Source organism: Trachemys scripta, chromosome 1 (genome assembly GCF_013100865.1).
Source record: "Trachemys scripta elegans isolate TJP31775 chromosome 1, CAS_Tse_1.0, whole genome shotgun sequence".
Lineage (NCBI taxonomy): Eukaryota > Metazoa > Chordata > Testudines > Emydidae > Trachemys > Trachemys scripta.
In genome coordinates, this window is record NC_048298.1 from 299,828,844 (window position 1) to 299,852,469 (window position 23,626).

Below are 23,626 nucleotides of genomic sequence, written 5' to 3' on the forward strand. Positions count from 1 at the left end.
ATGGGAGACTTTAATCACCCTGATATCTGCTGGGAGAGCAATACAGCGGTGCACAGACAATCCAGGAAGTTTTTGGAAAGTGTAGGGGACAACTTCCTGGTGCAAGTGATGGAGGAACCAACTAGGGACAGAGCTCTTCTAGACCTGCTGCTCACAAACCGGGAAGAATTAGTAGGGGAAGCAAAGGTGGATGGGAACCTGGGAGACAGTGACCATGAGATGGTCGAGTTCAGGATCCTGATACAAGGAAGAAGGGAGAGCAGCAGAATACGGACCCTGGACTTCAGAAAAGCAGACTTTGACTCCCTCAGGGAACTGATGGGCAGGATCCCCTGGGAGAATAACATGAGGGGCAAAGGAGTCCACGAGAGCTGGCTGTATTTTAAAGAATCCTTATTGAGGTTGTAGGAACAAACCATCCCGATTTGTAGAAAGAACAGTAAATATGGCAGGCGACCAGCTTGGCTTAACAGTGAAATCCTTGCTGACCTTAAGCACAAAAAAAGAAGCTTACAAGAAGTGGAAGCTTGGACAAATGACCAGGGAGGAGTATAAAAATATTGCTGAGGCATGCAGGAGTGAAATCAGGAAGGCCAAATCACACTTGGAGTTGCAGCTAGCAAGAGATGTTAAAGAGTAACAAGAAGGGTTTCTTCAGGTATGTTAGCAACAAGAAGAAAGTCAAGGAAAGTGTGGGCCCCTTACTGAATGAGGGAGGCAACCTAGTAACAGAGGATGTGGAAAAAGCTAATGTACTCAATGATTTTTTTGCCTCTGTCTTCACGAAGAAGGTCAGCTCCCAGACTGCTGCACTGGGCAGCACAGTATGGGGAGAAGGTGACCAGCCCTCTGTGGAGAAAGAAGTGGTTCGGGACTATTTAGAAAAACTGGACGAGCACAAGTCCATGGGGCCGGATGCGCTGCATCTGAGGGTGCTAAAGGAGTTGTCGGATGTGATTGCAGAACCATTGGCCATTATCTCTGAAAACTCATGGTGATCGGGGGAGGTCCCGGATGACTGGAAAAAGGCTAATGTAGTGCCCATCTTTAAAAAAGGGAAGAAGGAGGATCCGGGGAACTACAGGCCAGTCAGCATCACCTCAGTCCCTGGAAAAATCATGGAGCAGATCCACAAGGAATCAATTCTGAAGCACTTAGAGGAGAGGAAAGTGATCAGGAACAGTCAGCATGGATTCACCAAGGGCAAATCATGCTTGACTAACCCAATTGCCTCCAATTACAAGATAACAGGCTCTGTGGATGAGGGGAAAGCAGTGGAGGAGTTATTCCTTGACTTTAGCAAAGCGTTTGATACAGTATCCCACAGTATTCTTGCCAGCAAGTTAAAGAAGTATGGGCTGGATGAATGGACTATAAGGTGGCTAGAAAGCTGGCTAGATCGTCGGGCTCAACGGGTAGTGATCAACGGCTCCATGTCTAGTTGGCAGCCGGTTTCAAGTGGAGTGCCCCAGGGGTCGGTCCTGGGGCCGGTTTTGTTCAATAACTTCATTAATGATCTGGAGGATGGCGTGGACTGCACTCTCAGCAAGTTTGCAGATGACACTAAACTGGGAGGAGTGGTAGATACGCTAGAGGGTAGGGACAGGATACAGAGGGACCTAGACAAATTAGAGGACTGGGCCAAAAGAAACCTGATGAGGCTCAACAAGGACAAGTGTAGAGTCCTGCACTTAGGACAGAAGAATCCCATGCACTGCTACAGACTAGGGACCGAATGGCTAGGAAGCAGTTCTGCAGAAAAGGACTAGGAGTTACAGTGGATGAGAAGCTGGATATGAGTCGACAGTGTGCCCTTGTTGCCAAGAAGGCTAACGGCATTTTGGGCTGTATAAGTAGGGGCATTGCCAGCAGATCGAGGGACATGATCGTTCCCCTCTATTCGACATTGGTGAGGACTCATCTGGAGTACTGTGTCCAGTTTTGGGCCCCACACTACAAGAAGGATGTGGAAAAATTGAAAAGATTCCAGCGGAGGGCAACAAAAATGATTAGGGGGCTGGAGCACGTGACTTGTGAGGAGAGGCTGAGGGAACTGGGATTGTTTAGTCTGCAGAAGAGAAGAATGAGGGGGGATTTGATAGCTGCTTTCAACTACCTAAAAGGGGGTTCCAAAGAGGATGGATCTAGACTGTTCTCAGTGGTACCTGATGACAGAACAAGGAGTAATGGTCTCAAGTTGCAGTTGGGGAGGTTTAGTTTGGATATTAGGAAAAACTTTTTCACTAGGAGGATGGTGAAGCACTGGAATGGGTTACCTAGGGAGGTGGTGGAATCTCCTTCCTTAGAGGTTTTTAAGGTCAGACTTGACAAAGCCCTGGCTGGGATGATTTAGTTGGGAATTGGTCCTGCTTTGAGCAGGGGATTGGACTAGATGACCTCCTGAGGTCCCTTCCAACCCTGATGTTCTATGATTCTATGAAGGCTGCAGCAGAACCCCACAGTGAGGTGGGGCAGTCGGCCTCAGAGCATGTAAGGTGCCCCTTAACATCTCTGCGCCGTGCCTCCCCCCCCGCCATTTCCACCCAGGCTGGGAGGTAAAACTCTGCAGATAAACTTTTGAACTCTGGGGCTGCACTGATCAGGGACAGAGACTTTTGGGTGATTTTTTGGGTTGCTGGACTTAAGACCTTGAGAGAAAAAGGACACTGCCAATCTTACTTGGGGGTGGGTCTTTTGCTCATGGTTTGTGTTATGAATCCTGTTTGTGATGTTTCCCCATCATAATGCCACATTAATAAAGGAGGGAAACAAAGGGATTTTGCTACACTCGGACTCCGTGCTTGCGAGAGGGGAAGTATTGCCTCTTAGAGGTGCCCAGTGGGGTGGTATGTAATTGTCCCAGGTCACTGGGTGGGGGCTCGAGCCAGTTTTGCATTGTGTTATTGAAACGGAACCTCTAGATACTGAACCTGGCCCTTGTTGCTGCCAACTCAGACAGGCAGAAGGGTTACACAGACATGTATTCCGTGCCCCACCCTTTGTCCCCTCTGCATCAGAGTCTGTACTTCTGACATTCAGTGTGAAGGAACTGAGGGGTTTCGGGTGGTGCACCCTTATACAGCCAGGGAAGGACTATGGCTGCAGGATGTGAGTGCCGCCCCATGGGTACTGCTAGGTAAAGTTCTCTGGCTCTGGTGCACAGGGCATGCACACATCCACATGAAATACATGTCTACATCACATCTCGAAGAACACTGACAGGTAGGTAACCGTTTTTTCTCTGGTTCCATCCACCAGAATAAACCAGAAATAGACACCTCGGTAGCAAAGATCTACCCATCAATCCGAGAATTTATTTTCTTTATCCAGAGCTGCAGGAGATCTACCATAGCATTATGCTTCCAACTGCTAGGACTCCTGGTCTCAAGCACAGCGGTCACTCCACAGGTACAATCACACATCAGAAGTCTTCAATCCTTCATACTAACGGTGTGGGACAACTCCCTGGAACACATGAAAGATCAAGTACAGGTTCCAACACAGGTGTTCAACTCCTTACAATGGTGGTCCGTCCACAACGATGTCCACCAAGGCACGTCCCATCTGGCTTCCAGATCCTTTAATCCTCACAACCGACGCCAGCCTGGAGGGCAGGGAGCTCATTTGGAGATTCAAGCAGCCCAGCACTCTGGAGCCAGGAGGAAAAGGCTCACTTGGGGTGCGTCAACCTCCTAAAGCTGCCAAGCTAGCTCTGTGAAGGTTCCAGCCCACTCTAAGGAGGAACCATGTCCTGCATCAATCAGACAATAGGACTGTGGTCACATATTTAAACAACCAAGGGGAAACGAGTCCAGCACTACACACAGACGTAACAGAACTAATGAGGAGGGTGGAATGGTTCCTCATTTTCCTCAGAGAGAGCCACATCAAAGGGGACTTGAACCAAAATCCAAACTGGCTCAGCAGGCACAAGATCAATAATGCTGAATGGTGCCTGAAATCAGGAGGTTTTCAATCTCATCATTCAGCCTCCCTTCAACCAACCTGTGAATGACAAGAATGCAAAGAGGCCAAAACAGTTCACAAAGGAGGCAGGCCACAGCTCCACACGGACATATGTCTTATTGCATAGTTGACCACAATTACACCCTTTCCACTACTGGGGAAAGTGGTCCAGAAACTAAAACAAGAATAGGCAATGGTAACACTGATAACTCCTCATTGGCAGAGGAGACCTTGGCTCTTAGCTGTGACAGCTGAAACTGGAGCCCTCACTCCAGCTTCCATGGAAACTGGGCATCCTCTCAACAAGGTCCTCTGCTTCATCCGGACCTGAAACAGCTTCAGCTAACAGCCTGCTTTTGAGAGGGAAGCTTTAGAAGGTCTCAGTCTGTCCTCCAGAATCATTAAGATACTGTTTTTGTCTACGAAAATATCAATACTAAAAGCATACTCCACTATCTGGTCCAGATTCAACAACTGGTGTCAAGAGTACAATGCAAATCCCAGAAGTCCAGAAATTCCAATCATTCTGAACTTTCTCGAAGGCGGCATAGAGAGAGGCTTGCAGCCCAGGACCATTGCATGTCAGGTATCTGCTCTTAATAGCATGGTATTTGCAGGATCCTTGGGCTCCCTGGCAGACAATCCACAGATAGCCAGAGTCCTTCTAGCAGTCCAATTAGCCACAGTGGTAGTCAGGCCACTTTTCCTAAAATGGAACCGTTGACATGAAAAATAGTCCCTCTAAGCCTCTGACTTCCGTATTGGTCTTTTATTTATCCATAGACTCATTTCTTAGTACCTGTCACATCCGCCAGGTGAGTGTCGGAGCTGGCAGCCTCACCCATTCAGGAGCTGTACTGCACTATGAAGACAGGGTGGTGCTCAGGACAGCAAAATCCCTTCTTCCTAAGGTAAATTCCACACTTCCCAAGAGGTTGTGCTGCCTTTGTTCTGTCCAAAACCACAACATCCAACTGAAAAGGAGTGGCACGGATTAGATGTCAGAAAAGCATTGAAAATCTCTTGAGTGTACAGAATCCATCAAAAGATCAGGTTTCCTATTTGTGTTCTTCCACCAAAATGCCAGGGACTCAGAGCTTCCAAGTCCTCCATCACTAGGTGGATTAGACTACATATTGTGGAAGCCTACAAATCATCAGGGGCTCCTGTCCCAGAAAGGATCAAGACAGGGAGCTGGAACAATCTGTATAGTGAGGGTGCTGAGAGCCATTGAACCAAACTGTAAACCTTGTCTGTGATGGAAACTACTTCAAGCCAGGAGGTGCGGCAGCCCCCCAGCACCAGCACCTATGGATCAAAGCACACTCCACAAGCTCCTTAGCAACCTCACGGGTGGAACGAGCAAGTGCGCCCACTTCGGAAATTTGCAAAGCAGCCACTTGGTCTATGCCAGCAATTCTCAACCAGGGGTCCAAGGCCGGTTTCAGGGGGTCCACTAAACAGAGCTGGCATTAGACTCATTGGGTCCCAGGGCAGAAAGCCCATGCTGCCCTGACCGCAGCATCCAGGGCTGAAGCCAAAGCCTGAGCAGCTTAGATTCGCGGGGACCCATGCAATTGTCCTGCTTGCTTCCCCCTAATGCCACCCTGGCTTTTATATGCAGAAAAACAGTTGTTGTGGCACAGGTGGGCTGTGGAGTTTTTATAGCATGTTGGAGGAGCCTCAGAAAGAAAAAGGTGAGACACCCTGGTCTACACCTAACAGCTTCATTGGGCACAATAAGGTGGATCTTCTATCTTCTGCAGAGATATCCTTTGGCAGGACAATGCTGCAGGGGGTGGCCCAGAAATAATACAGACTTTTCAGCAAGCTCACAGAAAGAGAGTTACTTCTTTCCTGCTGAACTTTTGTTTCATAACCCTCCTTGTTCAACTGATCGCTACTGCACAGGCATCCAGAATTGTGGGTGAGCAGGGCCGTGACAGTGGCGCTGCAGAGGGCTCCCTGTCCTGCCTTCTAAATTATCCCAACTCCCAATTATGTGGATAAAATCTGTGTGTCCCCCATGCTATTCAGATAATCAGGAGTATACTGTATTGTTATATTTCCAAGCATCCTAGCTATAACGTGCGCGTAGCTATATCTTAATGTTCAGAAAAGATGCAAACAAGTTTGTAATGACTAATGAAAAATGTCATAATAATTTTATTATCAATATCGAGGTCTCTCCCCTACAGGGCACTTGATCTACAGTGAGCTAGCCATTCATGCAGTTTCTAGCTATAATGTATTTTTAGCTTCTTTCAATTCAGTGTAAGTACTTTCCCATATTAGTTTTCCATGTAAACAATTGCTGTGGTTGCTACAGGGATGTAATGTGATTGCAAAAACAAGAGGAAGCATCAATCCAAGTGGTACAAAAACAGTTAGAGAATCCTGCCGTAGAGTAGCCCTAAATTCTATTCTGGGGCAGCCTACTGGCAGCTTATGGGATCACTGCTAAGGTCCCAGAGGTTGTGCTGCATAACACAACAGTAATTAGTTATTAATTATTTGTATTATCGTAGCACCCAGGAGCCCAAGTCAAGTACCAGGATCCCATTGTGCTAAGAACTGTACAAACACAAAACAGATACCCAGTCCCTGCCCTAAAGGGCTTATAATAAGACAAGGGACAAGAGACCAATACAGACAGAGGAGTACAAGGAACCAATGAGACAATATTGGTCAACATGACAGGCTGTGGTCTCAGCACATCAGTGGCCTAATCGTTGTCAACATTTTTGTAGGCATCATGACAAAGGAGGGTTTTGGAGAACGTAGCTTTGCAGATGTTTACAGGGAACTTCTCCTAAGTATGAGGAGCACCATGAGGAAAGCACGAAGGTGATTATTTGAAAATTCAGCAAGTGGGCAATCGAAGTTCTCCCATGGGCCAATCAGAGGTGGGAGCTGATATCTCAATAGTAAATGAGAGGTGACAGGCAATGTGGGGACAGACTGTGAAGGGCCTTGGAAGTGAATGCAAGCAGACTATGTTTGATGCAATAGAGAAGCGGGGGCTAGTGGAGGAAAGCAAAGAGGAGTGACATGATCACAGCGATGTGCTAGGAAATTACCTTTGAAGCAGCATTTTGAATGGATCTGAGCACGGCAAGATTGCACTTGTCAAGGCCAGAGAGAAGGATGTTGCTTTAATTGAGACAAGATGATGAGAACCTTGATGAGAGTTTTAGCTGTATGGATGGATAGGAAAGGCTGTAACTTAGGGGATACCTAGAGTACATGCTGGAAGTGCGATTCCCATGCTTGCATACACATATTCACACTAGCTTGGATGAGAACTTGGATGAGAACTAGTGCAAGTGCAAATAGTAAAGTAGCTGCAGTAGCGGGGCAGCAGCAGTGGAAACACAGTTTAGCTGTGCTGAATAGAAGCCCTCCTGAACCCCCTGGGCACATACCTGGCGTGGCTAAGCCTTGCTGCCACTGCCCATGCTCTGTGACCACCCACACTACTATTTATGCTTGCACTAACTCTCATCAAGCTAGTGTGACTATGTGTATGCAAGCAGGGGAATCACACCTCCCACTCATAATGTAGATGTAGCCTTAGAAAGATTATGCAGATTTAAGGAATGAGCTGTTGATGGGCTCTGAAGGGAAAGCTATGCGTTTCTTCTTGGCTGGAAGTTGGTTTCCAGAGTGCAAGGTGTTGTGGGAACTGAGTTGGATCAAAGGCGGCAATTAGTCATGGTCCCAAAGAAGGTAAGAATTGTTTAATGCTCTTTTTCTGGAAAAACCATAATCGTCTGGAGTTTTTAAAATCAATTTAGTAGCATGAATCATTTTTTAAAAATCCTATTTCTTAGAGATGCAACATATTGTAGTAAACGCTAGCGTTATTAACTCCTACCTTGAGGCCCATTGGAAATAAGAGAGGCTACAGTTGATTCAAATTTCACTGCACGAGTCCTCAGAAATACGAGTTGAGTGATACTTGTGTCTACAGCTTGGGAAGGAAAAAGAAGAACAAGATTGATTTGTTTCAGAGAAACAGCCGTGTTAGTCTGTATCCGCAAAAAGAAGAACGGGAGTACTTGTGGCACCTTAGAGACTAACAAATTTATTAGAGCATAAGCTTTCGTGGACTACAGCCCACTTCTTCGGATGCAAGATTGATTTGTTCATTCTAAGCCTGCTTAAATCTTGAACACAACTTAATTGTTCTCTAGTGAAGGATAAAACCAAAATGTTAAAATAGAATTATATTGTAGCAGCAGGTTTTCCAGAGATCAGGATATTATTTTCCACCATATTTAGATTATAACAATTTAATTCCTACTGCTCTCTAAATAGGCATAATGCACAACTCATTATTTATCATCTATACTTGCTTTTAAGAGATACTAAACTTCTCTATGTGTTGATGACAAATACACCTCTACTCCGATATAACGCGACTCGATATAACACGAATTGGGATCTAACGCAGTAAAGCAGTGCTTCGGGGGGGCGGAGCTGCGCACTCCGGTGGATCAAAGCAAGTTCAATATAACACAGTTTCACTTAGCGGTAAGATTTTTTGGCTCCCAAGGACAGCGTTATATCGAGGTAGAGGTGTATATCAGCACTGATGATTTTTACTAAAACTTCAACAGAACAGTTTTCCTTGGGAAAAACACAGTTCAGTTTAAATAAAAATGCTTTGCAAAATCATGTTGTTTTTCATGAAATTTCAGAGAAAGGGGGGAAATAGTTAAAAAAAGACATTTCAGCTTTTTCTGAACAAAACATTTTGATCTTTCCTTTTAAAATGACTTTCCATTTTGAATTTTTAAAAATTCTGTATTATACATTATAAAATATAATATAATAAAGTCAAAAGTCAACACTGAAATAAAATGTTTTGATTTTGTTGAAACAAAATATTTGGATAAATTTGAAAAGAATTTTTTAATCGAAATTTTCTTTCCTAGAGCATTTAATTTTCAGGTTTTGTTCTGATTCAGAATGAACACAAAATTTAGAAATCTCAAAATCCTCCATGAACTGGAATTTCTGTTCTCTACCCAGCTCTAGTTTTTACCATGTGCAATGACAGCCACTGTTTGTCATCAGAGAGTGTGGGCATTCTGAGTGAAATTTACGTAGACTGTAAACTCTTTGGTTCAAGCAGGGAGCATCTTTTTGTTCTGTGTTTGTACAATGCCTAGCACAATGAATTCCTGGTCCATGACGAGGGCTCATATGTACTACCACAGTACAAATAAATAAAAGGATAATAAATATTTTATTAATGATAAAATATGTTGTGCAATTTTTAATTATGATAAGTTAAAGCAATTGTTACATAAATTTCTTTTAACACCTAAAAAGTTCCATCCCTCCTTGTGTTAGTAGTTTTTCAGTTAACACAACCTTAGATCAACAAAATATCTGGACGCTAGTGATGAGATGGCGAAAGGAAGAAAGTACAAATTATATTTTTGGCAAGAATGCCTTTTTTCTTTGACAGCAATTCCTTTATAATTACTATGAAAATTTTTCAAAATATTTTCTACTTCTAGGAATGCTCAGAATTTTAGTACACAATAAGTAAATGTCTGTAGGTGTATAGCAGCACACTTGCATTTCTTCAGAGTGAAGGCATTTGGAAATGTGCCTCATCACTGCTGTATTAATATATGTGTACCTTAGGAAGATAATGTATAGTATTGTAGCGCATGTAACATGCTAAGGCAGGACACCAGTGATGTGTATGGTACAAGAACCTAGATAAAGAGCCATGACAGAAAATGGTTCTGTACCATTCTTATGTACACAGGACTGAACCTGATGGGGAAGTTGGGTCATTTCCACAGGCCAGGCCAACCATTGGAATATCAATTTGGGGCCAAATTCTGACCCTGTTACCATGGGACTAAAGGATATATGTGCCCCGAACTCCAGCATAGGGGAGCTCAGTGTCAGCCTGACCGATCCCAAGGACAGTCAAGATGGGGCAGAAAGTGATGTGGAGCTGCTTCTCAGCACCAGTTCCATAGTCAGGTCCCATGGAACTGCTGAAAGGACGTCTGACTCTGACCGGTAATAGCCTGCTAGGGGCCAACGGGCCGTTGAGGACCATTGGAATGAAAGGCATGGTAACCATGCCCCCCCATACCTCCCAATGCACCTCTTACACTGAGGAAGACCAAGTTATGCCAGCAGTTCTCAAACTGAGAGTTGGGACCCCAAAGTGGGTTGCGACCCTGTTTTAATGGGGTCTCTAGGGCTGGCTTAGACTTGCTGGGGTTCGGGGCTAAAGTCAAAGCCCAAGCCCCACCGCTTGGGGCCGAAGCCAAAGTCTAAGGGCTTCAACCCTGGGCGCCAAGGCTCAAGTTACAGGCCCCCTGCCTAGGGCTGAAATCCTTGGGCTTCGGCCCCAAGTGGTGGAGCTCGGGCTTTGGCTTTACCCACCCCCCACTGGGAGCAGCGGGGCTCGGGTGGGCTCAGGCTTTGGTCCCCCCTCCTGGGTCATATAATAACTTTGGTTGTCAGAAGGGGGTCACAGTGAAGTGAAGTTTGTGAACTACTGAATTATGCCAATCAGGAATTCCACCATGCCCAGGGAATCTCCAGATGCCCTGTTAGGGCAGCTTTCCGTCCCCTTTGCTGCTCTGCAGAGCTAAGGAGACAGAGCATGGTCTGAGGACCTGGCCCAATATTTCCAGAAGAAGGAACTTGTAAATACTATTATACTCTTAAGCATGTAACCAAAGGACAATTGTTCATTCAGTTGTAATGCTTAAAGAAAGAGATGGCCTTGCAGCTAAGGTACTAGATGGACTCTGAAGGTTTGGGTTCAATTCTCTGCTCTGCCACAAACTCCCTGCCTTACCTTGGGCAAGTCATTTAATCACGCTGTACCTCAGTTTCCCCAGCTATAAAATGAGCATAATAAGCCTTTCTTTGGGTTGTCTATTTAGAATATAAGCTGGTCAAGGCAGGGACTGTTTCTCACTCTGTGTGTGTGTGTGTGTGTGTGTGTGTGTGTGTGTGTGTGTGTGTGTGTACACACAGCACACATAGCACAATGTCTCATTTGGAGCCTTTAGGCAGGCACTACTGTAATACAAATAATTATTCATGTATATGTGTATATATACCCCCCAAACACACCAAGGAAATACATATAATCAACTTCATCCTTTGTCCTTGATATTTACTACAAACTATTTGATTTGCTCATTACATTAGAGATAACGGCTTTAACTAAACCAACGGTATGGCACTGCTCCCTTGCCTTACACTGCAATAATTTTATGTGATGTACAGTTACCATGCTGTCTCCCTGTTCTACTGAATTTATTAAGTGTCCTCCTAATAGTATAGTTTGCTGTAACATGCAAGGTCCACATCTCTCCAAAAAAGATTTTGAATGAAGGGTTAAGCTGGAAAGTGTTTAGGAATTGTTTTCCCTGTAGTTTCCCTAGTCAGTACTTACCTTCTGTGCCAGCACAGTGAGTGGGAAAAGATGTGTGAAGTTTGCGGTATATGTGTCCTGAGATCATATTCCAAACGATAATTTCACCATCATAACTGGAGGTGGCAAGAAGATTAGGTGGACACTGAGCAATACACAGAATATCCTCCTGGTGGCCACAGCTCTAAATGAAAAAAAAGATGACAAAAGAAACACTGCTGCTCCTTTCCCTTTGTTCAGCAAGAGAAAGGGACCTAGGCACAGACTTTCCCTGGCTCTTGCAGCTCACACACAAGAACCTATGTCATCTCTCCAGCCTAATCGCCTACATAGTATCAGGTGAGAAATTTAAAACAACTGAGATTAGTGTCTTTTGGACTATACATCTCATTTGCAGATGCTTTTCCTCATCCCATCCCATCAGGGTCTACAACTCACACAGCTTTAATTATTACCACCTTCTCTTTCTTTGCTGGTGACTCACAGATCTCCCCCCATCCTCAGTTCAGACTGTGTCCGTCTCTCTGACATCTTCCGCTGGATGTCTCACTGAAGCCTCAAGATACTCAACCAGTCAAAAAATGAACTTGTCGTCTTTATAATAATATATGGAGATATACCTATCTCATAGAGCTGGAAGGAACCCTGAAAGGTCATATGAGGCCAGCCCCCTGCCTTCACTAGCAGGACCAAGTACTGATTTTTGCTCCAGATCCCTAAGTGGCCCCCTCAAGAATTGAGCTCACAAGCCTGGGTTTAGCAGGCCAATGCTCAAACAACTGAGCTATCCCTCCCCTGTTTCCTCCAGGATCACTTTTCCCCCGCCCCCTCTCTCCTTTACGTCCACAGCCTCACCATCCTCCTAGCCTCGCAGCCGTGATGTCAGTTTTTGATTCCTCTCTCCTCTTCACACTCAAGTGGCCATCTAATTCTGCTGGTTTTCATTCCAAAACTTCTGCAAAATCAGCTATTCTTCTCCATTTCCAACATAAAAAGCTCCTGTTAGACCTCGATCATTTCATGCTTCAACTACTACATCTCCTTTTCCTCCTCCTTTCCAACCTGCATGACACTTACCTTGTTCCTCTCTAATCTGCTCAAAACTCAGGTGTGAAAGTTATCTATCTAGAATTATACGTTGGTAAGAATTCAAATAACTGCTCATTACTAAAGTCTAATTGTCTGTGTTCAATTATTTATCCAGCTTTGTGTCAAATAACATTGACTTATTTTTTTAAAAGAACTTCATTTGTAATACAGAATCAAGATGGATTCTTACTATATCATCCTGCCAATAGGGCTGAGGTTTCTGAAAGTGATGAAGGTCGTCTGCAGAGTCCTGTTCCAAACAACATAGATAAAAGAGAAGTTGGTGTATTTTCAGCATTTTCTCAGCCAACAGGGATATGTTCTTCTACTAGGTATGTACGTACAGCTCAAAAGAAGTTGAACTCACATGTGCAAAAGCCAAATGGCTTTAAAACGCAAGTAATTCCCACTGACACAAAAGTGAACAGACAAGGCCCTTCATATTGCTAGAAACAATAGGTAACAAACCAAAAGGCTTGAGAACAGCATGTTTCTAACGTCTATTTAAGTTAATTTTTTAATTAAAATCTGGCTAAATATTATAATAAACATGCATTGCATATTAATAGCAGTATATGTAACAGCACTGCTTGCTAAAGGCTCTTTGATTTGGCCATGTGTTTGATGATGGGCAACTGGATGGCTCACTGATGACTGTCAAATGTAATTTTGCATTTACTTGCTCCTGCAGGTTGCCTAAGGTACTGAATTCAGAAAATAAACAAAATATCCAGGCCATGATCCTGCAAAGATTTACATGTGAGCCCAAGTTTATGTGCTGAGTGGCCAGGTGGAATTCAATGGAACTATTCTCAGGGTGAAATCCTGACCCCAGTGAAGTCGGGCAGTGTTTTGCCATTGAAGTCAATGGGACTAGGACTTCACCCTCAGTGCAATAAGTTACCCATGTTATTATGTCTCTGCAGGATCATGTCCTTGAAATTTTGTTTGTTTACTGGGCACAGAACCTTAGGCAACCTACAGAGAGTGAGATCAAGTTTTACATGTCCTACCTTCAAGTGGAGGAGGTTGAGTATTGGACAACATTTTTAGTCTTAGCCCAAAACAGAGATGGTTAATACATCAGTGACTGTAAACAGATTTTTTCCCCCCTTTTCACTTTGAATGAGAAGCAATAAATACAAAATTTAAGAGTTCATTTTAAAATAATAATAATTTTATATTAATACCAAGTCATTTTAGATATATATTTTTCACTTACAAAATACATGCTTATTCTTCTATCCCATCCAACAGCTATGATATACCTACAAGAAGATTTAATAAAGTGTTCAGTATTCTGTTTGATTTTATATACTAGTAATTTTTTTTAAAGAGAGATGGTTTTTAAATATTACTGTTTTAAACATCAAGGAAATGGGAAAGTTACACGCAGCTTGCCAAAATTAATGAAATAATCCACTGAGAACTGCCTTCATGGAATGATAGCACCTATTAGGCCAATATTGTGTTTTTCATTATGTTTCTACAATGGCTAACACAACTGGGGTCCTGGCTTTCACATGCTATTGTAACACAAATGATAATAACATGGGAGCACTGTGCACTGAGTAGCCGAACAACAGCATCTGTCTCAGAGAACTAGGGGTCTGTAAGCCAGCAAGCAGCTTCACTAGCCAGGGAAGGTAAAATAAAGCCAAAACTTCAGTTTGGGTCATAACCTTTTCTTCTGGGCTGGCTTTATCATCATTAGAGGATTCAAAACAAGAGCAAAGTATCTCAAAATACTTGGTCCCAACCACCAGGGGCCTTTGAAGCTTTCAGCAAGCAGGGAAGAGACAGGACACAACCTCCTCCTTGAGTTGCCTTTCCTGGCTATCCTCAATGGGCCTCCTGCCAGATTACCATGAAGTGACTTCCCTCAGGGTTTTAGGTAAACCCTCATCTTCTCCAGCCTGAGCCAAGGGCATTCCATTATGTAATCCCCAGCATACAGCCACGTATTGCTTAGTCAGCTGACCCCTTTCCTCATGGGCTTTGTCTGGTGACTACAACTCTCAGCAACCCCTGTGCCATGCCCCATCAACAGATATGCTGGCTGCCCCCGCACTTACAGGCCAGTGCTCTATTGAAGGCTCTATAGGCACTCATCAAAGAATGTAACCTGCTTTGTATAGCTGTACAAGTCTGTTTATTTGCACTGTGTTTATTTCTTCAGAGGTTGTAGTTCTTTTTGTGGCACAGCTATGACCAATGCTCCAGTAATGTCACAAAGGAATCACTTTCTACAGAAAAGAGCTAGCATTTGCAGTATAAATTCCCACAAAATATATCATTCCCTAGCTCAAGGTTCACACCAAGCTGTGAAAGATCTGACCTGCTTCTGTTCACCTCCACGTAGGTGCAGTCACAGACTTCAGCACATTTGTCTTCTGTAGGGAAAAATAAACCAAACATTGATTTTTTTCAATACTTTAAATCATATTTTTCCAGTCTTTCAAATATTTTTCAACATGCTGTTTACCCCTTTTCAAAGTATTCAAACAATGTCCATTGTTGTAATTCCATATTTTCAAGCATCCATCTCTTCCTCCTGTAATTAACCTAAAATGGGATTAAAATTCAATATATGTCCCACATGTGCCAACAATTAAATATATCTTCAAATAAACATAAAAAGAAACATACCTTCTTCCACTGACATCAAAGGTCAAACAGGTTATTGCAGCACCTCCATGAGCACCACTAAACTCAAATAAATGCTTTCCTGTTTCAAAATCCCACACTTTAACCACCTTTTAAAAGACAAGCAAACAAATAGTGATTGAAGGAGTGTCTGAAAAGTAGCAGGATTTTTCCATTTTACTCCCCTCTGCCCAGCCTCTCACAACTGCCTTTTTTTTTTTAAGCTGAATGGTGTAGCTGCAGGCTATGTTATTTGATCTCCTTTACTGAGATCTTCAATGTGTCAAAATGAGCCTTGTAAGGTGCCTAGATACCAATGTGATGGCTGCCAAGTATCTACCTATCTTGGATTGGCACAGATGCTTGAAGAAATGTATATAGCACTGGTCAATGTGACTGCCTGGATTACCATCACTTTAATCAGTATCCAGATTTATTCAGGACAAAATTAAGATGACCTATGTCACATCAATGTACAGCAACAGCAGTAATTAAATTGCTATGCTCCTTGTGTTGGCAGTGCATATCCTCACCAGGAGCACTTGCACTGATTAACTGTCTGTGTGGAGCATTGTAGGATGGCTTCTGGAAAGCAGCAACAGTCGATGTAAGCTACACTGACACTGCGTTGACCTAACTATATCGACCTAAGCACTATGCTTCTTGCGGAGGTGGAGTATTATGTCGGTGTCGTGGGTGAGTTCATTAGTGGGAGCTACAATTTAATGTAGATGCTTACAGAGTTGGGTTGACAAAAGCTGCCATTGATGTAAGTGTAGACCAGGGCTCAGTGTTTGAGAGAGAAAAAAGAAACAGCGACCCTAGAAAGACACATATTGGCGTGGGGTGGAATCTAAGACCCCGGTCTATACTATAAACTTATATCGGTATAACTACATCACTCAGGGGTGTGAAAAATTCACATCCCTGAGCAACGCAGTTATACTGACCTAACCCTTGGTGTAGCTACTGCCTCTCAGGTAGGTGGATTAACTACACCGATAGGAGAAGCTGTCCTGTTGGCATAGTAACAGCTTCACTAAAGTGCTACAGTGGTGCAGCTGCAGCACTGTATGTGAAGACAAGCCCTAAGTAACATATGTCTCTTCTCAAAAATATGTGAAGTTCTTCTGAAGATGTCACTGTAGATGACATAACTTGCCTTTAAAATATTTTACAGATTGGCGATTAGCTACACTGGTAATGGGTAGAGCTGCTCAAAACTTGGGCTTTCTGGTTCATGAGAAATAGCAACATTTTCAAACTTGATTTAATTCCAAATTTCCATGAATCCAGAATTTTTGACATTTCCAGTGAACCAGAAATCCTGGAGAGAAAAAACAACAACCTGATTCTGACACATTACATTTCCAAAACAAAATATGCTCTCCAGGCTGGCAGTTGCTGACTGCAATTGACATTGTGGTCAGCGTCACTGCTGCTATAAGTTTCACCACTGCTAACAGCAACAGTGAGATTGACAAGAATACCAATTGCAGGCAGCAGCTGCCCAAGCTTTGAGGTCTGTGGCTCCAGGGTAACCCTGGCATGTGTCCCAGGATGCCAAGGCTTCCAGCCTCCTGGTTCAGCTGGTTCCCCCACTTCTGTCCTAGGGCCTCTCAGGTCCCAGCTTTGTGCAGTGAGCCAGAAACCCTGTGAGCCCTCAGGATTTCTAAGCTCCCTGTTGTGGAGCTCGGAACCTAGATTCGGAGTCCAGACTAGAGTGAGGTTTCCCAGGACTTCCAGATTCCTGGCTCTACGGCAGTGAGTCTGGAAGCCCTGGCATGGAAGGGTGGCTCTGAAGCTATGGATCCTGGAAGCCTGGAGTTTCTGGCCCTGGCCAGTCCACGTAGTATAGCTTCGCAGCAGCCCACAAGGCAAGCTGACAGGGAACCAGGCAGGTTGATTCACTGAAAGTTTGTCAAACCTGACTTGCTTTCATGAAACGTTTGGGGTTTGAAGAACCAGCATTTTCTGACAAAGCTGTTTCACCGGAAAATCTCTGATCAGCTCTAGTGATGGGTGTGTTAAAAATGCACAGATTGCATACAATAGATTAGACAGACACATGGAGTCATGTCAGCAACTACATTGCCTTTATGTGGTATAGTTTTCACTTACAGATCCCTCTGAGCAGCTCACCACGTGCCTGAACTCTTTGTTGTATTTGCAGCACAGAACTGGCTCCTTATGAGACACGACCAAGTGGGGCTCTGGAGGAGGCCTAGCTCATGGAAAAACAAACCAAAGCAATGCACCATATATCAACCGGACTGTACAAGACTTGGGGAAAGTACAACGGCATTAAGCACTTCTATGCTATTTCCTCAGTACATCTTCCAACAGGGGGAAAGCAATGCTGTGACTTTAATTTAAAGATACTGATAGCGGTGGGAAGAAAGAGGGAGGCCTTTAGGCTAGGTCTACGCTACCTGCCTGAAGTAGGTAGAAATCGATCTCTCGGGGGTCGAATTATCGCGTCTCGTCGGGACGTGACAATCGATCCCCGAATCGACGTTCTTACTCCACCAGCGGAGGTGGGAGTAAGCGCTGTCGACGGGGAGCCACGGAGGTCGATTTTGCCGCTGTCCTCACAGTGGGGTAAGTCGGCTCCGATAGGTCGAATTCAGCTACGCTATTCGCGTAGCTGAATTTGCGTATCTTAAATCAACCCCCCCCCCACCATAGTGAAGACCTGCCCTTAGTCTCCACACCCATCCCATTGTTAGTCTGCCTGCATCTACTAGACCTACTCTAGGGAATCTTTGCAAATAATTCCCACCTGTGCTGCTACCCGTTCCACTGCACCAGCAGCTGTTGTAATGGGAGCCCGAGGAGGGGACAGGGATCTACGCTACCCTGTTCCCACAGAGTGCAAACTTCTCCAATTATATTTCAAATGCTCTAGGTTTCCCACACGCACACAAATGTCCCATCTGTTGAACTTTTGAATAACAGCTGAAGAGGCTCACAAACCCTCAAGCTCAAATGGGCTTGCCATGTACCTTAATCTTAGATGAAGAAGTGCAAGTGTATCCGCAGCAACACAAAGCGATCTGGTGCCTGGGGTGTAGTGGCAAGCAGTGAGCTCTCCCTTAATTCCACTGGTTTTTGAACAAGCTGTAAATAAACAGGTCTGGTCCACAATATCCCAAATCTGTAGGAAAAGATGTTACACAAATGGAACAACAATTAATAGGGTTGTACTCTAATGTCTGACACACATCCTCATGCAATTCTAAAAATACACTGCTATACTTCCCTTCCCACCCAGGTCAGGTAGTTATGCATGGCACCTACACTGGAAGGTTAGACCCTGACCAAAAGTACCCCCAACACAACGCTGCTAAACCAGGGTCTCTGGGTATTTTAGAATCAGAGAAGGGAAGTAAGCAACAGATTACTTACCCTAAAGATGCTGTGTTACTTTTCCACAGAAGGGAACAGCTACAAGAGAGATTATCCTGGGGTAAGTTTCTCCATCTCTCCTGTTGGAGCTGTTCCTCTTTGTATAAATACATACATACATACTTACTCACTCACAGGGCCAGAGAGATTGACCCTATAGACCAGAGGCTAGAGTACTCACCTGAGATGTGGGAGACTCTGGTTCAAATCTCTGCTCCAGTGAATAATTAAGTAGAACTGCTTCAACAGGGGAGATTGAGAGAGACCAATGCCAGGATACCCAATAGCCTGGTGGTTATGTTACTCCCTTGGAATATGTAAGATCCAGGTGCAAGTCCATAATCTGAATCAGGCAGAGTAGGGAGATGAACCCAGGTCACGTACCTCCTAGGTGAGTGCCCAAACCACAAGGCTATTAGGTATTATATACAACACACACATGCTAGTCTGAGAATCCTATTGGGCTTAGGCACAAACAAGGGCTCTAAGCAGCTAGTTAGCTGTGGTGCAGCATCAGGACTCAGGCACCTTTTTGTGCTTACTCACTGGTAGAGACTTAGGCACCTACAGGGTTAGGCAGCAGCTGAGTGGTGGTTGTGAGAATATCAGTGGCACCTAAGTAGTTTTATAGATCTAGTCCTGAGAGTCTTTCCACGGACTCTAGCCCAGGGATGGGCAAACTTTTTGGCCCGAGGGCCGCATCTGGGTGGGGAAATTGCATGCAGGGCTGGGGCAGAGTGTGGGGGTGCAGGAGGGAGTGCAGGGTGTGGGAGGGGGTGCAGTGTGCAGGAAGGGACTCAGGGCAGGGGGTTCGGGTGCAGGAGGGGTGTGGCAGGGGGCTCAGGGCAGAGAGTTGGGGTGTGGGGTGCAGAAGGGGTTTGGGCTCCAGCCCAGCGCCGCTTACCTGGAGCAGCTCCGAGATGGCAGCGGCGCGCCTCTGTGGCCCCTGGCCTCCATGTGCTGCCCTTGCCTGTGGGTACCTCCCCCGAATCTCCCATTGGCTGCGGTTCCCCATTCCCGGGCAATGGGAACTGCAGGGGGAGGTACCCACAGGCGAGGGCAGTACATGGAGCCCTCTGCTCCACCCACACCAGGGGCTGCTGGGACGTGGTGTCAGCCGCTTCTGGGAGCAGTGCGGGGCCCGCAGTGCCACAGGGGTGGCAATCCCGCAGGCCGGATCCAAAGTCCTGAGGGGCTGGATCCAGCCCGCAGCCCATAGTTTGCCCACCCCTACTCTAGCCCTTACTTGGTGAAAGTGCTCTGAGATGAAAGGTGCTATATAAATGTAGACTACTGTTTGTGATTTTCCTTCATACCATGTATGCCTAATTCATCCGAAGAAGTGAGGTTTTTACTCACGAAAGCTTATGCCCAAATAAATCTGTTAGTCTTTAAGGTGCCACCAGACTCCTTGTTGTTTTAATTCATCCTTAGTCTATACCCAGTGAAGTCAGTGGAAATATACCAGAGATGAATTTAGCCCTATATCTAAATTAATCTTCGGTGTATGTCCACTGACTTCAATGGATATACACTAAGGATGAATTTGGCACATATGGTATAATGGAAAATGATGAACAATAATTTATATTTATAAAACAAGTCAACCCCTGCATCATGTTAAATTAGGGGCAATTAATAAGTTAATCAAACAGAAAAGGTGCTCACAATGGATGTATACATACTTGGTTCAAACTTGGAGAAAAACAGCGGAATCCTCTGGAAACACAGAAGACCCACACAAACCCCACAAGATGTCTGATTATAAAGTGCAGAGTACAGTTCTAAAGACATGCTTCTGGAAATTAAATTGGTAATTAAAAATAATAATATAATAGTGCTCGCTAATATAGTGGTCAGAAACCTAAACTTAATACTGAAGTCATACATTGGAAGAAGTGCAAAGGCTAATATTATTACTATAGGCAGGGTTGGTAGCACTGCCTATTATTAAGGTTGCTCAACACTTTCCATTATAAGACCCTCTTTTCTTTTTTATTTGCTTATTTTAGCAAATTTTAACTGCTTGAGCTGAAGTTTTCCATTCTGCATTAAGCTAAATAATTTTGGAAAATTTCAGCCAAAATGGTTCAGCAGTTTCTGAGAACAAGGGTAAGAAAAAATGTGCTTTACTCATGTTAAAAAAAAAAAAATCTATCAAACTTGTCTTTGGAAAGCTCTAGCTCCTCCTTACTTTGGAGAAAGAATGCTTTAGTTTTAGCAAGGGGCTGGGCTTTTGTGTCAGGGATGTGCTTTTTGCCACCCCTGTGAAATTCTGCCAAATTTGGCAAAGTTATAAGCCTTCTTTTTAAAAAAAATCACAGTTCGCACATGCTAAGTAGAGATTAATTTTAGCAGCTAATCTCCCTGAAGCATGCTCCAACCCAGGGATAAGCAAGATTTTCCCTGCAATTGCAGCTCTTGGCTGCTGTGGGCCATGCTGGGTCTGAACCAGGGCCGGCTCCAGGCACCAGCCCACCAAGCATGTGCTTGGGGTGGTGCCTGGAGGGGGGCGGCGCAGCGGGGCCCCAGCCGGGCTCGCCGCCCTCCCCCCGGCGCTCTGGCCGCCGGGGAGAGCGGAGAGCCCCGGCCGCGCTCTCCGCCTTGCTCCCGGCGCTCTGGCCGCCGGGGGCTCTCCACCCTCCCCCCGGCGCTCTGGCCAGTCGGGGATTGCGGGCCCGTGGCCGGGCTTGGCGCCCTCCCCTGCCGCGCTGGAAGGGAGGGGGGGGCGGCGGGTGGCTTTTTTGCCTAGGGTGGCAAAAAAGCCAGAGCCGGCCCTGGTCTGAACACCTACACTGAGAACAGGGAGACTGACACCCTGCTGGGCCCAGGCACTGTGGAGGAGGAAGCTGTCTAATTCAAATATAGAGGGGACAAAAGATTAACCTACAGGGGTTTGGGAGAAGTAGAATGGGACAAGGAGCTAGGGAGTATAGAAACTGGAACTGGAGAGATCCAGGAGTCGGGGACTGGCTTGTCAAGGAGACTGAGGATGAAATGTTACTGGGGTGGGGGGGAAAGATGGTGACAGGTAGTGCAGAGGAGTGAGACTAGGACTTGCTAGGCAAGGAGACTTGTGGGGCAGGATGAGAAATCTGAGGAGTGGAGACTGGGACTGGCTATGCTGAGAGAATGGGACTAGGAAAGGGATGAGAAGCCTGGGGTGTGGAAAAGAAAGGACTGGGACAGGGATAAGTTGAAGGGGATGGGGAAGAAGGGGTCACACTTCAGGGGAATGCACAGAATATCACTAGAGCACACTCCCCATCAAAGCCTCAATGGAGCCCAAGATCCCTGAGTGGGTCACACACTGGCAAAGTGTCTCATTCTCCTGTAGTGCTTGTCTACACAGACGATGACAACCTACTACTGCTACCAGTTGTCCTGTTAGCTCAAAGGTAGAGGTCTGTGCGGTGGGTCAAGTTCCACCTCCACTGATGACCCATGCAAATGTCAGTATGATTTCATGTGACAGAATTTCAGGTTTTTTTCAGTTAGCTTTTTGAAAACCTAAGAAATTACACACAAAAATCCACATTAAAAGGTTGCAAGGTCAAACACTCAAAAGTTAGGAAAATGCCAGAATTAATGAGGTCACACGTTGAACAAGAAGAAAGCAGAATATTTGATAGCTTCTCATTAAGTGAGCACTATCCATTCTGTGCACTGAATGAGGCAAAAGAATTGTGGAAAAAATAGTATGTGTATTTAAAATAGTCTGCCTGTGCAGAAGAGTCCAAATTAAGGTTGCATGAGGAAACCTTAATTCTAGCATTTCCAACCTTAATAATATTATTTTAATGTAGGGTGGTTGTTTTTGTTGTTTTTTTTGTGAAATACACACGTGTAATACATGCATTGTGTATATAATACATGCCTAGTTAGGGAGATTTCAGCAAATGAAGAAACAGAAATACCTATCCTAGAGAAAATACAATAGAAGCAAGATCTCTAAATTAAAAAACAAAACACAAAGAGTACTTCACTTACCGGAGGGTCCGGCGGCAGGCAATCGATGTTCTGGGATCGATCCCGGAAGTGCTCGCCGGCAACGCCGGTACTCCAGCTCGCCGAGAGGAGTACACAGCATCGACGGGGGAGCCTTCCTGCCGCGTCTGGACCCGCGGTAAGTTCGGACTAAGGTACTTCGAATTCTATTAACGTAGCTGAATTTGCGTACCTTAGTCCGAAGTGGGGGCTTAGTGGGGACCAGGTCAAAGTCACTTTCTAAAGTAGAACAACACTTTAAAAAGTTCAGAGTACTAGATCCCTAAAGTTTTATCATAATTTGTGAAACATTTAGCAACAAATGCATTTAGTACAACTGAAAACCTAAGAGACTATTGACTCATAGGAGTACTTGCTGGAATTGCTCTCTACATTGACCTGTTTAAGGGCTAGATCCAACTCCAATTTCGGTTGGAGTCTTTTCTATTGACTTCATTGAGAATCAGATCAGGCCCTACATTTCTATACTGTACTATTATGTATGTGTTCATGTTTATTAGACTGAATATATTTATTTCCGCGAATACAAAAAAGAGAACTGGGGTAGGATATCAGACTCTTGCTGTATATAGTGAGACCTTAATGGTGTTGTCTGTGGATATGGAAAATATTTTCGCATCTTCTGCAGATATGGAAAGGTAACAGACTGGCGCTGTGTGGCTTCTGAGCATGCCTGTTGGTCGGCTGAAATTTAATGAGAACAGGTCAATATTAAGCAGTTTCAAATTCATTGTTTCTTGTAAAACAAAATAAAAATAAATGGGCTGGAATCTGCGACTACTTGTATGTTTGGTGGGAATTGTATTTTGTGTTTTCTCACGAAAAAAACCCCACATAAGCAGAGTGGTCTTCCAGTATCAGGCACTTGGAGTGATGTACAAGAAACAATAACATCTGCTTGCAGAGTTCAGCTTTTCATGAGATGTTAATGCCACCAAATGGATTCCTAGGCCTCAATTATACAATGAGCTCCGTGTGGACAGAGATCATCATAGGACTGGGGTCTTAGGCACAAGCAAAACTTCAAACCGATCTTAGATAAAAAACAGAGGATAGTCCAGGAATTTTTATATTTATATA

General features: G+C 44.7%; 1 protein-coding gene across 4 annotated transcripts in view; it reads right to left on the bottom strand.

The window, feature by feature from the left end:
* Positions 1-23,626, bottom strand: part of LOC117871061 (WD repeat-containing protein on Y chromosome-like) — a 41,183-nt gene that overhangs the window by 8,877 nt on the left and 8,680 nt on the right. For 2 of the 4 annotated variants that reach the window (XM_034758666.1, XM_034758663.1), the window contains exons 5-14: positions 23,125-23,230; positions 18,136-18,287; positions 17,252-17,354; positions 15,134-15,240; positions 14,970-15,049; positions 14,823-14,877; positions 13,707-13,752; positions 12,675-12,734; positions 11,417-11,579; positions 7,844-7,939 (exon numbers count right to left, since the gene is read on the bottom strand). In XM_034758666.1, coding sequence (XP_034614557.1) covers positions 7,844-7,939; positions 11,417-11,579; positions 12,675-12,734; positions 13,707-13,752; positions 14,823-14,877; positions 14,970-15,049; positions 15,134-15,240; positions 17,252-17,354; positions 18,136-18,287; positions 23,125-23,230 — 968 coding nt within the window. Of the gene's footprint in view, positions 1-7,843; positions 7,940-11,416; positions 11,580-12,674; positions 12,735-13,706; positions 13,753-14,822; positions 14,878-14,969; positions 15,050-15,133; positions 15,241-17,251; positions 17,355-18,135; positions 18,288-23,124; positions 23,278-23,626 lie in introns of those variants that run through there. The other 2 variants (XM_034758665.1, XM_034758664.1) reach the window with 2 other exon arrangements.